The sequence below is a fragment of the Ovis canadensis genome, chromosome 21 (assembly GCF_042477335.2).
Source record: "Ovis canadensis isolate MfBH-ARS-UI-01 breed Bighorn chromosome 21, ARS-UI_OviCan_v2, whole genome shotgun sequence".
Classification (NCBI taxonomy): Eukaryota; Metazoa; Chordata; class Mammalia; order Artiodactyla; family Bovidae; genus Ovis; species Ovis canadensis.
This window is the reverse complement of record NC_091265.1, coordinates 47,892,787-47,905,241: the sequence shown is the minus strand read 5'-3', so window position 1 is coordinate 47,905,241 and position 12,455 is coordinate 47,892,787. Positions and strand designations below refer to the sequence as shown.

The window sequence follows — 12,455 nt, the reverse complement described above, 5'->3', positions numbered from 1 at the left end:
GGCAGGTGGATTCTTTACCACTGAGCCACCTGGGAAGCTTCCCACACCTATAACCTTGTTTAATCACCAGAATAAACTGAACAGGTAGGTAGTATTATCACCCCCCTCCCCATTTTGTTGATGAAGAAAGGGAGATACAGGAAGGCTCAGACCTTGCTGATTGATGGCAGGCACCGGACAGGAGGCTGCTGGCTTTGACATTTTAAAACTGCACACTTCCTGCACTGATACAGTGTGCCCAAGCGACCGGCCACACTGCCATTTTTACAAAACCAGGAAGCGAAACTGGCCACCAAGAACAAATGACCACCAGCCAAAGGATTAGTGCAAACCAAGCAAAACACACCAAGATGCAGAATGTGTGGGTCAGAAAGAAAAGCAGTCAGTATGCAGTCATCTTGAAGGAAAGGTACTTCTCTCACCGTGGTTTCAGTCACAACCATCCTCAACTTTTAACCTGGTTCTGTGTCTGTGTTCTCACACAAAACTCATCTTTAGACCTGCCTTGCACAAAAGTTTTATGTGTGTGTGTGCGTGTGTGTGCGTGTGTGTGTGTGCTCAGTCGTGTCTGACTCTTTGTGACCCCATGGACTGCAGCCTGCCAGGCTCCTCTCTCCATGGGATTCTCCAGGCAAGAATACTGCAGTGGGTTGCCCTTCTCTCCTCCGGGGATCTTCCCAACCCAGGGATCTAACCTGAGTCTCCTGTATTGGCAGGCGGATTCTTTACCACTGCACCAACCTGAGAAACCACACACAAGTACAGATTTCTCTAAATTTTTTTGGCTGTTTGCTCTGAGAAGGACAAGGCAGGGCTGTTGAATGTGCAGGAAAACCCAATTTTTCTCACATGTTTCTTTCTGCATCTCCTCTTCCCATCTCCAGGCTCTCTTTTAACCGACTCAGATCACTGGCACATTGGTCTTTGGAATGCTTTCGGAGTGTAACACCGAACGTGTTTTCTGTCTGCAGCTGTGGAGTACTTGGAGCTCTGGTGGGTGGGGGTGGGGAGTTACTGGGGCCCAGGTGAGTAATCTGAACCTTGCCTCTTAGCAACAAGCCTTGTCTGATCACATGCTTGGTCCCCCCCTCCTCTGGATGCTGAATGCAACCCAGATAGAAGGGGCCAGGGGATTCCACACCCTTTGCAAAGAGCCCACTTCTTCAGCCTGTTTCCTTCTGGTGGCCAGGACAGAAGGGAGAGGAATAAAAGACACAAACTTCTGTGCATATGAATGCATCCAGAAGGGTCTTTCTGAGTACCTGTGTTCCCTGGAAAGCAAGGGAGGTAGCTAAAGAGATGGCACTAATCAGACAAAGGCAGGTGGGTATATGCTGCAGAAAAAAACTTCTGATGGACCCAGTATTTGCACAGCTTCAGGAATTTTTGACACACAGCATCTCATACCACACATGATGCTCCTGCCAACTTGAGTCCAAATGACCAAGGTGGCCTTTGTAACCCCACACGGGACACCCAGCAGATTCTAGACCAAGGGTGAATTTGCTGTCTGTGACTCATTTTATTTATTATTATTATTACTTTCAAAAAGTCTATGCTGGGACTTCCCTGGTGGTCCAGTGGCTAAGACCCCATACTCCCAATGCAGGGAGCCTGCATTTGATCCCTGGTTGGGGAACTAGAGCCCACAGGCCTCAACTAAGATTCGGCACAGCCAAATAAATAAATAAATGATTTTGTAAAAAGTCCATCCTGGCCCAATAACTTAGCTGTGTCCACTCAGCATGAACCTAAGGTTTAAAAGAACACAGGAGAGCCAGGTAGGCCAGTCAAGGAAATGAGCAAAGATATGGAGCTGCTCCATGGAATTCTAGTCCTATTAGTTTTTCTGGAAGTATGGTTCCTGGATTTGCTGCCTCAAAATCTCTTGAGGTGTTGGTTAAAAAGGAAGCTAGCGAAGACCATTCTAGATGGAGAGAACCTGATTCTTGGCTTCACCATCTGTTATTCTCCCCAAGAGGGTCTTAGGCAGAATCATATTTCAGAACCTGGTTAGGTGCTCATGGAAAAACCGTGCCACCATGACATATTTTTGGAAAACACGGCAGACCATATCAGCCCTCTCCTCCCCTTAGAGATTCATGATCTCTGTCAGCATGTGTAAGGTTATCTGATAAGTCCTGAGACATGGGCCTCTGGATTGTGCATAAGCCAGTGCTTCCCACACTAATTTGACCAGATTCTTGTTTGCATAAAGCATCTGTGAACATCCCCCAGATTCACTCTGGAAGCAATCAGTGCCCTAAGAGAACCTTCATCATGAGTCACCAGTGGACCCTATGTCCCTTCGTTTCATTTTTTCCCTTTTGTCCTGCCATAAACCACCTCCACCACTGGGAGGAGAAGCCATGCTTCCCTCAATAAAGACTAATGGTCTTAAGCTCAAGACAGCAATCCACACCCCTGCCCCACCTTTTTTCTTCTTTTTATGGTAACTAGTTGATTCTTAGAATCATAACTGGCTTTGGTTTTGTGTTGAAAGGCTGGGGATGCACAGTCCTTCTTTCCATCTTTGTCATTTACATGTAAATATCCTATCTTCAGAGGGTCTTGCTTTGAATCCTCAGACTAACTTACATTCAGCCTTGAGTTATTCTCTCCACCCTGTCATCATCACACAAACCATATTTAGAAATACATGTGCAAAACTAAACTTTATCTGTTCAAAACTGATATTAGTGTCTCCTCCACTAGAAAACTCTTTAAAGCAGAATCACTGGTCTAATCCATTCACTTCTGTACCCAAGACTCAGCATCAAGCCCGCAGACCGTATGCACTCAATATTTGCTCACTGCCTTGATAAATTACAGCATTCTAGTTTAACAGTTCATGTAGAACATGTCAGGCCAAGTGATTAAGACCCATGGTGATTCTGTCTGCACAACAGAATTTCCTGAAAATTTTTAAAAAGCCAAACTTGAAAAATGACACTTTTGAAAAATGCCAGTTTCCATCCTGGACCTCCCACAAGAGGAGCGGGGCAGCACCTGGGAATGGGGTGGCGATCCCTGGCTTAGCAGACGGAAAACAGTGAGTCCTGGTGAACTTTACTCCAGTCTCTTCTCCTGACTTGCTCTAGGTGTGGGGCCAATCTCTGCATTTTTGGTGCCTACATTTCACTGCTTAGTAAAGTGGGAGTCTGGTCTGCAAATCCAAATTACACTGTGAGATGTCTACTCAAGCATTTTGAAATCCTAAGATGAGAGGCCACTCTGAGAGTCCAATCATGGTTGCTATTCCTGGCATTGTGGGTTTCTAGCACATGGGCTGTGAGCCTTAGGTTTCACCAAAATGATTTTTAATACAACCTCACTAAGGACTTTTTTTTTTTTTTTACTGACACTGCCCCTTTAACAGAACAAAGGCCGCTCATCTGTTACCACCCTTTCTTCCCAGACCTCTGGTTCTGTGGTACAGAAGTTACACAAGCAGACCGTTAGACATGCATGCTGGCTGCTGGCTCTTCGGTGTTTTGTGCACTGATATCTCTCTGCAGAGAGGCAGCCAGTACCCAGGGAGAATGGGAGTGCACCTCACAGACACAGACAGACACCCCAGGTCAGACCTCAGGGGCTCCCTGCCTGTGGGCAGCTCTGAGCAGTGCCAGGCTGGTCCCCCTCGGGCGATCAGCAGTACCGGAAGTAGAGGGCACGGCTAATGTACATGTCACCATGCGGCTTATGGCCGCAGCCTCACCCCACCTTCGCTGTACAAGCTGCAGAGCAACAGGAAACGACCACGGTATATATATATATACAGCCACATTGTGTTTATCCAGAGGTGCTGTTTTGCACAGACTATTATGTGCTTTTTCACTGGGAGACGAGTTGGCATTTGCGTTTTCCTCAGGGCCTCCCAGGTGCTTGTAAAACTAATCAGTCCACCTGAGAAGGAAGAGGGACCTTTTTCCTCTTTGGTTTCTTCATTTTCAAGGTGAACAGACTCGTGCATTTTCTTTCCCAAGGGATTTCCGGATATATTCAGCCGAGGCTTGGAAAGGATGGGGACCAGCAGTAGAAAAATGCAGGATTTCCAGGAGCGTTTAAATACAGCCCATCTGGGAAAATCATTGATTCCGTAGATTGAAACTTACTAATTAGGCTTTACTTCCCCTCACTCCCCACTGCATCCTCCTGGCAAATAACTAAGCATACTCCTCACCCGCCCCGCTTCGTGGTGTATTCATCACACAGGCTTGGTCTAGTCCCCATGAACCCTACCAGAGGCAGAGTCGACAGGACAGCAGTGGTGTCAAGACTCAGGGAGTCACCCCTGTCCTCGCAAAGGGAAGGAGAAAGGCCTCTCACCCTGGGTCTCTCCTCTGAGCAGAGCCCTTCTTTACCACTTTGGAAGTGGCTTCCTGGGAAGGCTAGCTTATTTATCAGCCTTCTAGTACATTCTTGAATTGGGCCATAGCTTTAGTAATGGCGGTCTGCCCTTTACCACTCTCCTCTCTCTGCTGAATGAATACCGGACGAGTACTAGGATGATGTATGTGTACGTATGTGCGTGCGCGTGCTCGTGCTCAGCTGCTAAGTGGTATCTGACTCTTTTGCCATCCCATGGGCTGTTGCCTGCCAGGCTCCTCTGTCCATGGGATTCTCCAGGCAAGAATACTGGAGTGGGTTGCCATATCCTCCTCCAGGGGATCTTCTCGATCCAGGGATCGAACCCATGCCTCCTGCATTGGCAGGCGAATTCTTAATCGCTGAGCCACCAGGAAAACACTTAGGACAGTGGAGCGACTGAAATACTGCGAGAATGTGGTCAAATGTGTGCACTGGCAGACCCTGGGCAAGTTAGGAGACATTTCTGAGACATGGGTTTTCATCTGTAGGATGGGGATCATGAGGTGGTGAGGATTAGATGAGGGAGGATGGGTGAAGCATTCAGCACGGCCCCCACACAACCAAAGACATACACGGCAGGCAGAATGGAGGCGGTGAGAATAAAAATCAAAAAAGGGACTTCTGAGCAGGAAGAATCCTGCAGAGTACAGACCCTGATTCCAAGATCATCAATGTTTCTATGACCCCTTATTTCTAAAACTGACGTAGTTGGCTTGGCCAACATGAATGAACTCTGTGTTGGAAGATGAGAATAGCTTGGAGGTCAGTAGAGCAGGGAGCTCCCGAGCAGCATGCCGCTCCATAAAGGGACCCCTGAACATCTTAATTCTGCCTGCTCTGAGATGTTGAAGTTAACGATTCATTTGGGGGGGGGGCGGGGAAAGGTGGGGCATCCTTTGAGTGCAAGCATTCTGGAGAACGGTTTACAAATTGTCCTTACATCCCAGCCCTCCCAGCTAATGTTGGGGCGTGCTCTCCAGCCAGTTCAGAAGAAACCAGCTTGAGAAGCAGAAGTGACTGCCTCTCATTTCCATCCTTTAAAAACAGGCGGTTAGGGATGTGTTTCTCTTTTGTATACTTTCTCTTTGGCACAAGGAGGCCAAGGGTGTAAAAGACCTTGCTTGGACCGCAGCCAGTGTTCCTGCTTAGCGGGCCGCATCTCCCACGGGAAGCCCCGCATCCCTCCAACCTCACCCATTTCTCTTCCCACCTCTTTAATTGTCCCGCAGCCCGAACCATTGTTCAGTCTCATTACTGAAAGTCGAGCACACGGTGGCAGGGCCCAAGGCCTGTGGCTGTGTGTGCCTGAGATTAAGACTTTTATCTGATCTTTGACAACTTGCAGAGGAAATCCTGTTCCAAAACCCGGAGCCCCGAGCGAAAGGTTGCCAGCAGTTCCTCCCTCCCACCTGCGAGATGAATCAGGACACCTGAAATGTGAACATGGGCTCATTGTTTATAAATATAATAAGCTCACTTCCTGTCACTCTATTAATCCCTCCCCCTCCCTCTTTTCTTCTAAACTCAGCGCCTAATAAGGCCTCTGGGCAGAGCCCGGTCAGGCACCCTTTATGTCCTCGTCCACACCGGGTCACAGGGCAAGGGGCCCGGCTGAAGGCAGGTGCTTGCTGCAGGAAGCGCCAACACGGCCCATCTCTAGCGCACTAGGATTCCCCCAGGAGTCCAGCCAGCTCCTTATAGACCTAGACGGGCACCAGCAGCTCTGCATCGCCATGGAGCCCAGCGTGGGCCGCCTCGAGGAATGAGAGAGCCGCAGGCAGAAGGCAAGGTTCTGGTGGTTGGAACAGAGGTCTGGGGAGTCGTGGGTTTTCTCCTCAGCCCACTCCCCAGCTAGGGAGCTCACTGACTGTGGTTGGTTTTACATGGCATGCTGTATCCTTCAGCATGGTGTAGGTGGTGCAGACCCACCTGATATTCAGATGAAGTTGGTGATGCCCACCGGGGTAAACAGGGAGTAGAAACAAGATATTATTTTTTGTAACTGAAGGAGGGAATCCAAAGATGGAATTTGCCAGGGGAGGTGCCCCAATTTTTTCCTTTTCCCACCACTCCTGTCAGTTCCTTCATTGCAAATAGGAGCAGATCTGTTCATCAGTTAGTCCAGCGGTTTGCCCAGCGCTGTGCTGGGTGCCTGTGGGGAACACACAAAGAAGCGAAGGCTTGCCCGAGGGAGTTCACACCCGCAGGGACCACAGGAATGAGGAAGAAATGGTTGAGGAAAATGTGTGCACATCAGCACAAGCCAGAAACGGAGAGGGGGGTGCAGACCTGCCCCATCTGAGGGGCTCGCCCCCGTCCGACCCTCACGGCAGTCCGTGGGCACCCAGACCATCCCTAAGATCTCCTGCAGCTCCGTAAGCCTGTGCCGAATGCTGCTGGATAATTCAGAGGGAGAAGGCAGATGCTGCGGCCACTTCCCAAAGCCTCATCTGCTCCTGGAGTGGCCACTCCACCTCGGAAGGACCGCAGCTCCAAGAACGAGGGTGGTAGAACTGGGGGCTGCACCTGCTGGTCTTTCTTAAAGCAGAGCTGGAGAGAGCCCTCAGTTTGTTTTGTCCTGTTTCGGCTTGTGAGCAAAGTGAACTTGCTAGTCAGGATGGAACTGGCCCAAGGGGAAGTGGGTCCGGGGAGGGAATCTTTACTTCTACCCGGGGAGGATGGAGGAGACGGCAGGGATGCTCTATTCCTTTAACGTTCACCCTCAACAAACAAACAAGAAGCAAAACCAGGCTGGCCCAGAGGATGGGCGTCCTTCTCCACGTCTGGACAGAGCCGCGGGAGGCGGCAGACGCTGGTCCAGGGTTACGAGGGGAGACCTCACCGCGCGTGCCTTTTCCCAGCCCCAGGTTCAGGTTCAGTATCACTGGCAGCTTGCAGTTGGCCACTGTGGCAGTGTTTATACCCGGGAAACAGTTACATACATCAGAGAGCTGGTTGTTAAATAGTTAGGAAGGCTTCCAAGGTGGCTCAGGGGTAAAGAATCTGCCTGCCAATGCAGGAGATGCAGGAGATGTGGGTTTGACCCCTGGGTCGGGAACACCCTTAGAGAAGGAAATGATAATCCACTCTAGTATTCTTGTCTGGGAAATTCCATGGACAGGGGAGCCTGGTGGGCTACAATCCATGGAGTCGTAGAGTCAGACGCGACGGAGCACGCACGCAGGTGGGTGGGTGGGTGTGCCTACTTCTCAATCAGACGGGACCTGAACCCATGCCTCGAGGCCTCTGGCTGCAGCAGGCCAATGTTCGAAGCTGATGGGTCAGCCCTGTCCACAATCACTGCCGTGGACCCAGCACTCAAAGCTTGGCTGACTTCATCCCACTAAAAGGATGACACAGGCCTGACCTGCTGAGACGCGACGTCAGGAGTCTGAAAGCCTGACACTCTAGGGACCTTAAACAGTTTTCGGTGGCTGCCTTTCTAAACTGTAGGCTATAAGATATATACCACTGACCACTATCAATTTAGGAGCTGCTCTTGGCCAAGCACAGAACAAAGCACTTTGTGTAAGTTATTTCATCTCATTTCATTGTTGCTATAGCCTTATGAAACAATTTCCTCATTTTATAGTTCAGGAAGGTGAAGCTTAGGAGGTTCCCCAGCTTATCAGCAGCAGAGCTATGGTGTGAACCTAGATCTGTCCGATGCTAAAATGTGCTTCTTCCCAAGTCTACGTCTTTGCCGCTACACAGCATGCCTGTTATAAATCTTATTCTTCCTCCTTAAGAATACAACCAAATGGGACTTCCCTGGTGGTCCAGTGGTTAAGATTTCACCTTCCAAATGCAGAGGGTGCAGGTTCATTCCCTGGTTGGGGAGCTAAGATTCTACGTGTGCATACGTACTTAGTCACTCAGCTGTGTCCGACTCTTTGCAACCCTATAGCCCGCCCAGGGATTGAACCCACATGTCCTGAGTCTCCTGCACTGGTAGGTGGATTCTTCACCACTGAGCCACCTGGGAAACCAAGATCCCATGTGACTTGTGGCCAAAAAACCAAAACATAAAACACAAGCAATACTGTAACAAATGCAACAAACTTCAAGAAGGTCCACATCAAAAAAAAAAAAAATCTAAAAAAGAAAAAAAAAATATATATATATATACCCAAATGATATCAACTCTAAGAGGGACCACCAAGTGGTCCAGCTCTAAGTGGCCCAGCTCCCAGGGCCAGCAGGAGAGCACGCTCACCCTTCCCAAAGGCCAGCCCCTGCCCCCACAGAACACACTTCCTCTTCCCCCTCCTCTGGCCCAGCCGTTGTCCCTCCCCTCCTTCAACCTCTACTCAGAACTTACTTCCTCCTTGAAGCTTTCTGTCATTAACCCCACCCAGTGCCGATCACTTCGCCAACTCTGCTTCTCCTCAAATACTGACACACTTACCCTAGATTCCTCTGCCTTGCTTTCACAGCTGGAGTCCACTGGGCTCTTGTGCACTGAGCTGTGTCTTGTCCCCCTCTTTCGTCTTTCCCCACAGGGTTTGGCAGCAGGTGTGCTCCACGAGTGCCTCTTGGGGTGGCCTCTGTCTGTAGGTCTATGAATGGCCTGCCTGGCCATCCACAGATCTCCCAACGATCTGGCCAAATGACCTGAGCATCCTCTGTGTTCTGGTCAAAGGAGATAGTCACATAGAGTTTGGGCAGGAGGTCAGGAGAAGTAGCCCAGGCCTGTCAAGGTCACTCAAGGAGCTCTCCTGTCCAGCCTGAAACTTCTGAGGACTTCTTTTTTCGAACCTGGGCCAGACCAGGACTCAATTTCCTCCGAGAACGTCTGAGGATCTCCTGCCTGGTCCTTCCTACTTCTTACCTTGAGTGGCAGGCTAAAACTAACAACGGAGTCAGAGTTTGAGGCTGGGTTAGGGGAGGTGCTTTTCTGCTTAATCAGAGTGTCCCAAAAGGTGTGAACACACTGGTGAGTGTGAGTGGGTGTTAGCTGGGGACAGGGGACTCAGGACTCAGGATGCAGGTATAGGTGCTTTCCCAGCTCCCGAGTGGACCCAGGATAGAGGCCGGACCTAGGGTTTTCGGGAGGAAGATGCCAGTGATGTGGTGGTCACAGCGGGTGTGATTTGCATCTGGGAAGCCAGACTGTTTCAAACAGCTCCTCTAAAGCAGGTAGTCATTCCTGACAGGCTCCCAGCCTGTGTGGAGTCCACCCTCCTTCAGAGACCTCTCCTGCCTTGTCCCCTACTCCCCTGGGCCCGGGACATGCTGCAAGTCCTGCCTCAGTGCAGACCCAGTCGTGATCCCCACACCCTGGCGGCTAACATGTGAGCAGGCTCTCCTCCCGCACGGCCTGCCGCTTTTAGACTGGCACACACGGTTTTCACAAGACGGGTTTTTGTGGTTTTGTTTTGTTTTTTTTTTTTCCTTCATAAGTTTGCAGCTGCTAGTTTTGAAACCACCAGCCCTGAGGCAACTCAGTCAGAAAGAGAGCAAGAGAAAAAGAAAAGAAAAGGAGGGCCAACACACAAAGGGAGGACAAGCTATCTTTCTATAAATCGGGCACTGCAACAGCTAGGTCTGGGCTCAGGCTTGACCTTGCTCTGCCAGCCCTACAGGCTTCTCTTGGGACAGTCCCCTGGGGGCATGCGCGCAGGATAGATTTGAGGAAGTGAGTCTGAACCCCCTGCCCCTGACTGCCTGTGATCACAGGTCAGTGTGAGGGGCCGAGACGTGGGTTATGATCTGAAGGGGACCGGCCAGCCCCCTGGTACTGCTTGAAGACACGAGAGGGTGTGGATACCACGTGGTGTGCAAGCTGGGATTGGAAGGGGAAAGAGGAGGAGGAAGGCACAGGAAGACCCTGATTGAGTTTCCCAGGAGGGGGTGCTATTCAGGCCTACCTAGGGGGTTACTTTGCATATGCAAACTGAAGGATTTAGCTGAACACAGACTCCAGACCAGAAGAGCCAGAAATAAAGGAACCCAGAAACAACTACTCACACTCAAGTCTTCCCATCCCCCCTCCCACATCCACTGGCATTTGTAGCAGCTAATTATAGTTTTTATCTAAACCAAACACCTCGAGTCACAGCCTGGAGTCATAGCCCTGGCCACTTGTACTGAGTGGCTTTGGGGAGTCCCCCATTTGCTGGCAATCTGACCTGAACCCCATAGTTCCTTCTGGGGTTAATAAATGCAGTTTTCCTGGAGGAAAGAGGGAGAGTCCTGGAGATAATTACCAAGGAAAGAAACGAGAAATGGTGGAATCTCCAAATCGGGTCTGAGTGGGCTTCTGGGGATCTCTGCCTCCATGAACCTCTGTGCTTCTTCCTCAACAATTGTGCATTAGTTGTCTGTGGTCTTTTCCTCACCGTCTCCATTGCTCCTCCCGGATTTACAGGGGGGTCCCTTGAGGGCTAGGAATACCCAGCACAGTGTACGCTTTGCTTGTAGTAGCTGCCCTATAAATGCATAGTTAAAAGAATTGAATGAATATTGCTGATCCGACTCCCTTACAAACACAAGTATTGATTTTCTTGTTGGCCACGACATAAAATTCAAATTCTCTAGAATCTGATACGAAAGTGACAGCTTTTGGGGTCGGGGTCAAGCCCAAGCTTCTTTCCAGCTTCCCCGCCCGCTGCCCTGTAAACGTGGCACACTTACTGACATCCGTCTCCCCTTCCTGCTCCCTCATCCTGGAATACGCGTGTGTATGTGTGCGTGTGCTCACGTCTGACTCTTTGCGACCCCATAGACTGTAGCCGGGCCAGGTTCGTCTATCCACGGGATTTCCCAGAAAGAATACTAGAATGGGTTGCCATTTCTTTCTCCACAGGATTTTCCCAACCCAGGGATTGAACCAGTGTCCTGGAATATCCTGCCAGGTAAATCCGAAGTCACTTTAAAAAGCCAACTCCATCATGAGCTGCCCTCCACAAAGCCCTCCCCAACTCTCCCAGCTATTTCCAGCAGAGTTGGTTGTTTCTTCAGTTGGTCTCTTGTGACATTTAGCACACAGTATTGTGAAAGAAAGCACTCGCCTTCCTTCAGAGTCTGCCTGTGTCCATCAGGACACTGAATTTATCAAAGACAAGAACCACACCTTACACATCACTGCATTCACAATGCCACACGGTGCCCAGTACATGTCTGATGATGAAACTAATGCAAGAAAGAATGGGCTCCATCCACCCCTTCCTTGCAAATCTCCAGCAGTCTTCCTGTACCCATTCTCCTTCCTTCCTTCTCTTTCCCCTACCATGCCCCCTCCTGGTGCTCAGCACATAGATGGCACCAGGAACACAATTCTTTTATTTCCACTTCTGAAATATCTCTATCCTGTGCACAAGCTCCACAGAATCACCCACAGCCATTGCTACTCACCACTGCTCACAAGCCACCAACGCTTGTAAAGACGTTGATTCTGGCCTTTTATTTCCTAATGATGTGGACAGTCATGAGGATGAACCTTCCTGGATCACAACACACCTCCTCCAGGAAGCTCTCTTGCACTAGTCTGAACCCACAGGGACTTTCCTTTTCTTCTGTTTCCTTTTGGCTTATCCACATACACTGCCTGATCCCCAACTTGTTCCTCTGTTCCCTTTCATAGTTCCACCGTAACTTTGAACTTGTATGCAGTTGTCAGCAGATATGTTTTTATCCTGGTTCTTCAGAGACTTCCCCCACCATAGTTCACAATACCTAATACACGATCAAAATACAAAATGATGCTCCTGCATTGACTTTGTGCGTTGACACTCACATTCCCTGGACTATGGGTTTTCCCAAGGGAACTTTACCTGGTCCAACTAGCCGCTGGTCAGGAAGCAGTAACCAGCAATATCTCAATGACTATAAGTTCTGCGATGGAATAAATCTTCAATAACTGACTACCTTTTGCAAAGAGCTGACTCACTGGGAAAAATCCTGATGCTGGGAAAGATTGAAGGGCAGGAGGAGGAGAGGGTGACAGAGGATGAGATGGTTGGATGGCATCACTGACTCAAGGGACATGAGTTTGAGCAGACTCTGAGAGATGGTGAGGGACAGAGAAGCCTGGAGCACTGTCATCCATGGGGTCACAAAGAGTCAGACACGACTTAGCGACT

At 49.7% G+C, this 12,455-nt stretch overlaps 1 protein-coding gene across 8 annotated transcripts in view; it reads right to left on the bottom strand.

Annotated features, from left to right (window-relative positions):
* FLI1 (Fli-1 proto-oncogene, ETS transcription factor) overlaps positions 1 to 12,455 on the bottom strand; it is a 139,213-nt gene that overhangs the window by 86,426 nt on the left and 40,332 nt on the right. For 2 of the 8 annotated variants that reach the window (XM_069565464.1, XM_069565466.1), the window contains exon 1: positions 8,780 to 9,223. The exons of 5 other annotated variants lie outside the window; for them this stretch is intronic. In XM_069565464.1, the coding sequence (XP_069421565.1) occupies positions 8,780 to 8,953 (174 nt within the window). In that variant the 5' untranslated portion in view covers positions 8,954 to 9,223. Of the gene's footprint in view, positions 1 to 8,779; positions 9,224 to 10,580; positions 10,803 to 12,455 lie in introns of those variants that run through there. One more of the 8 variants, XM_069565465.1, reaches the window with a different exon arrangement.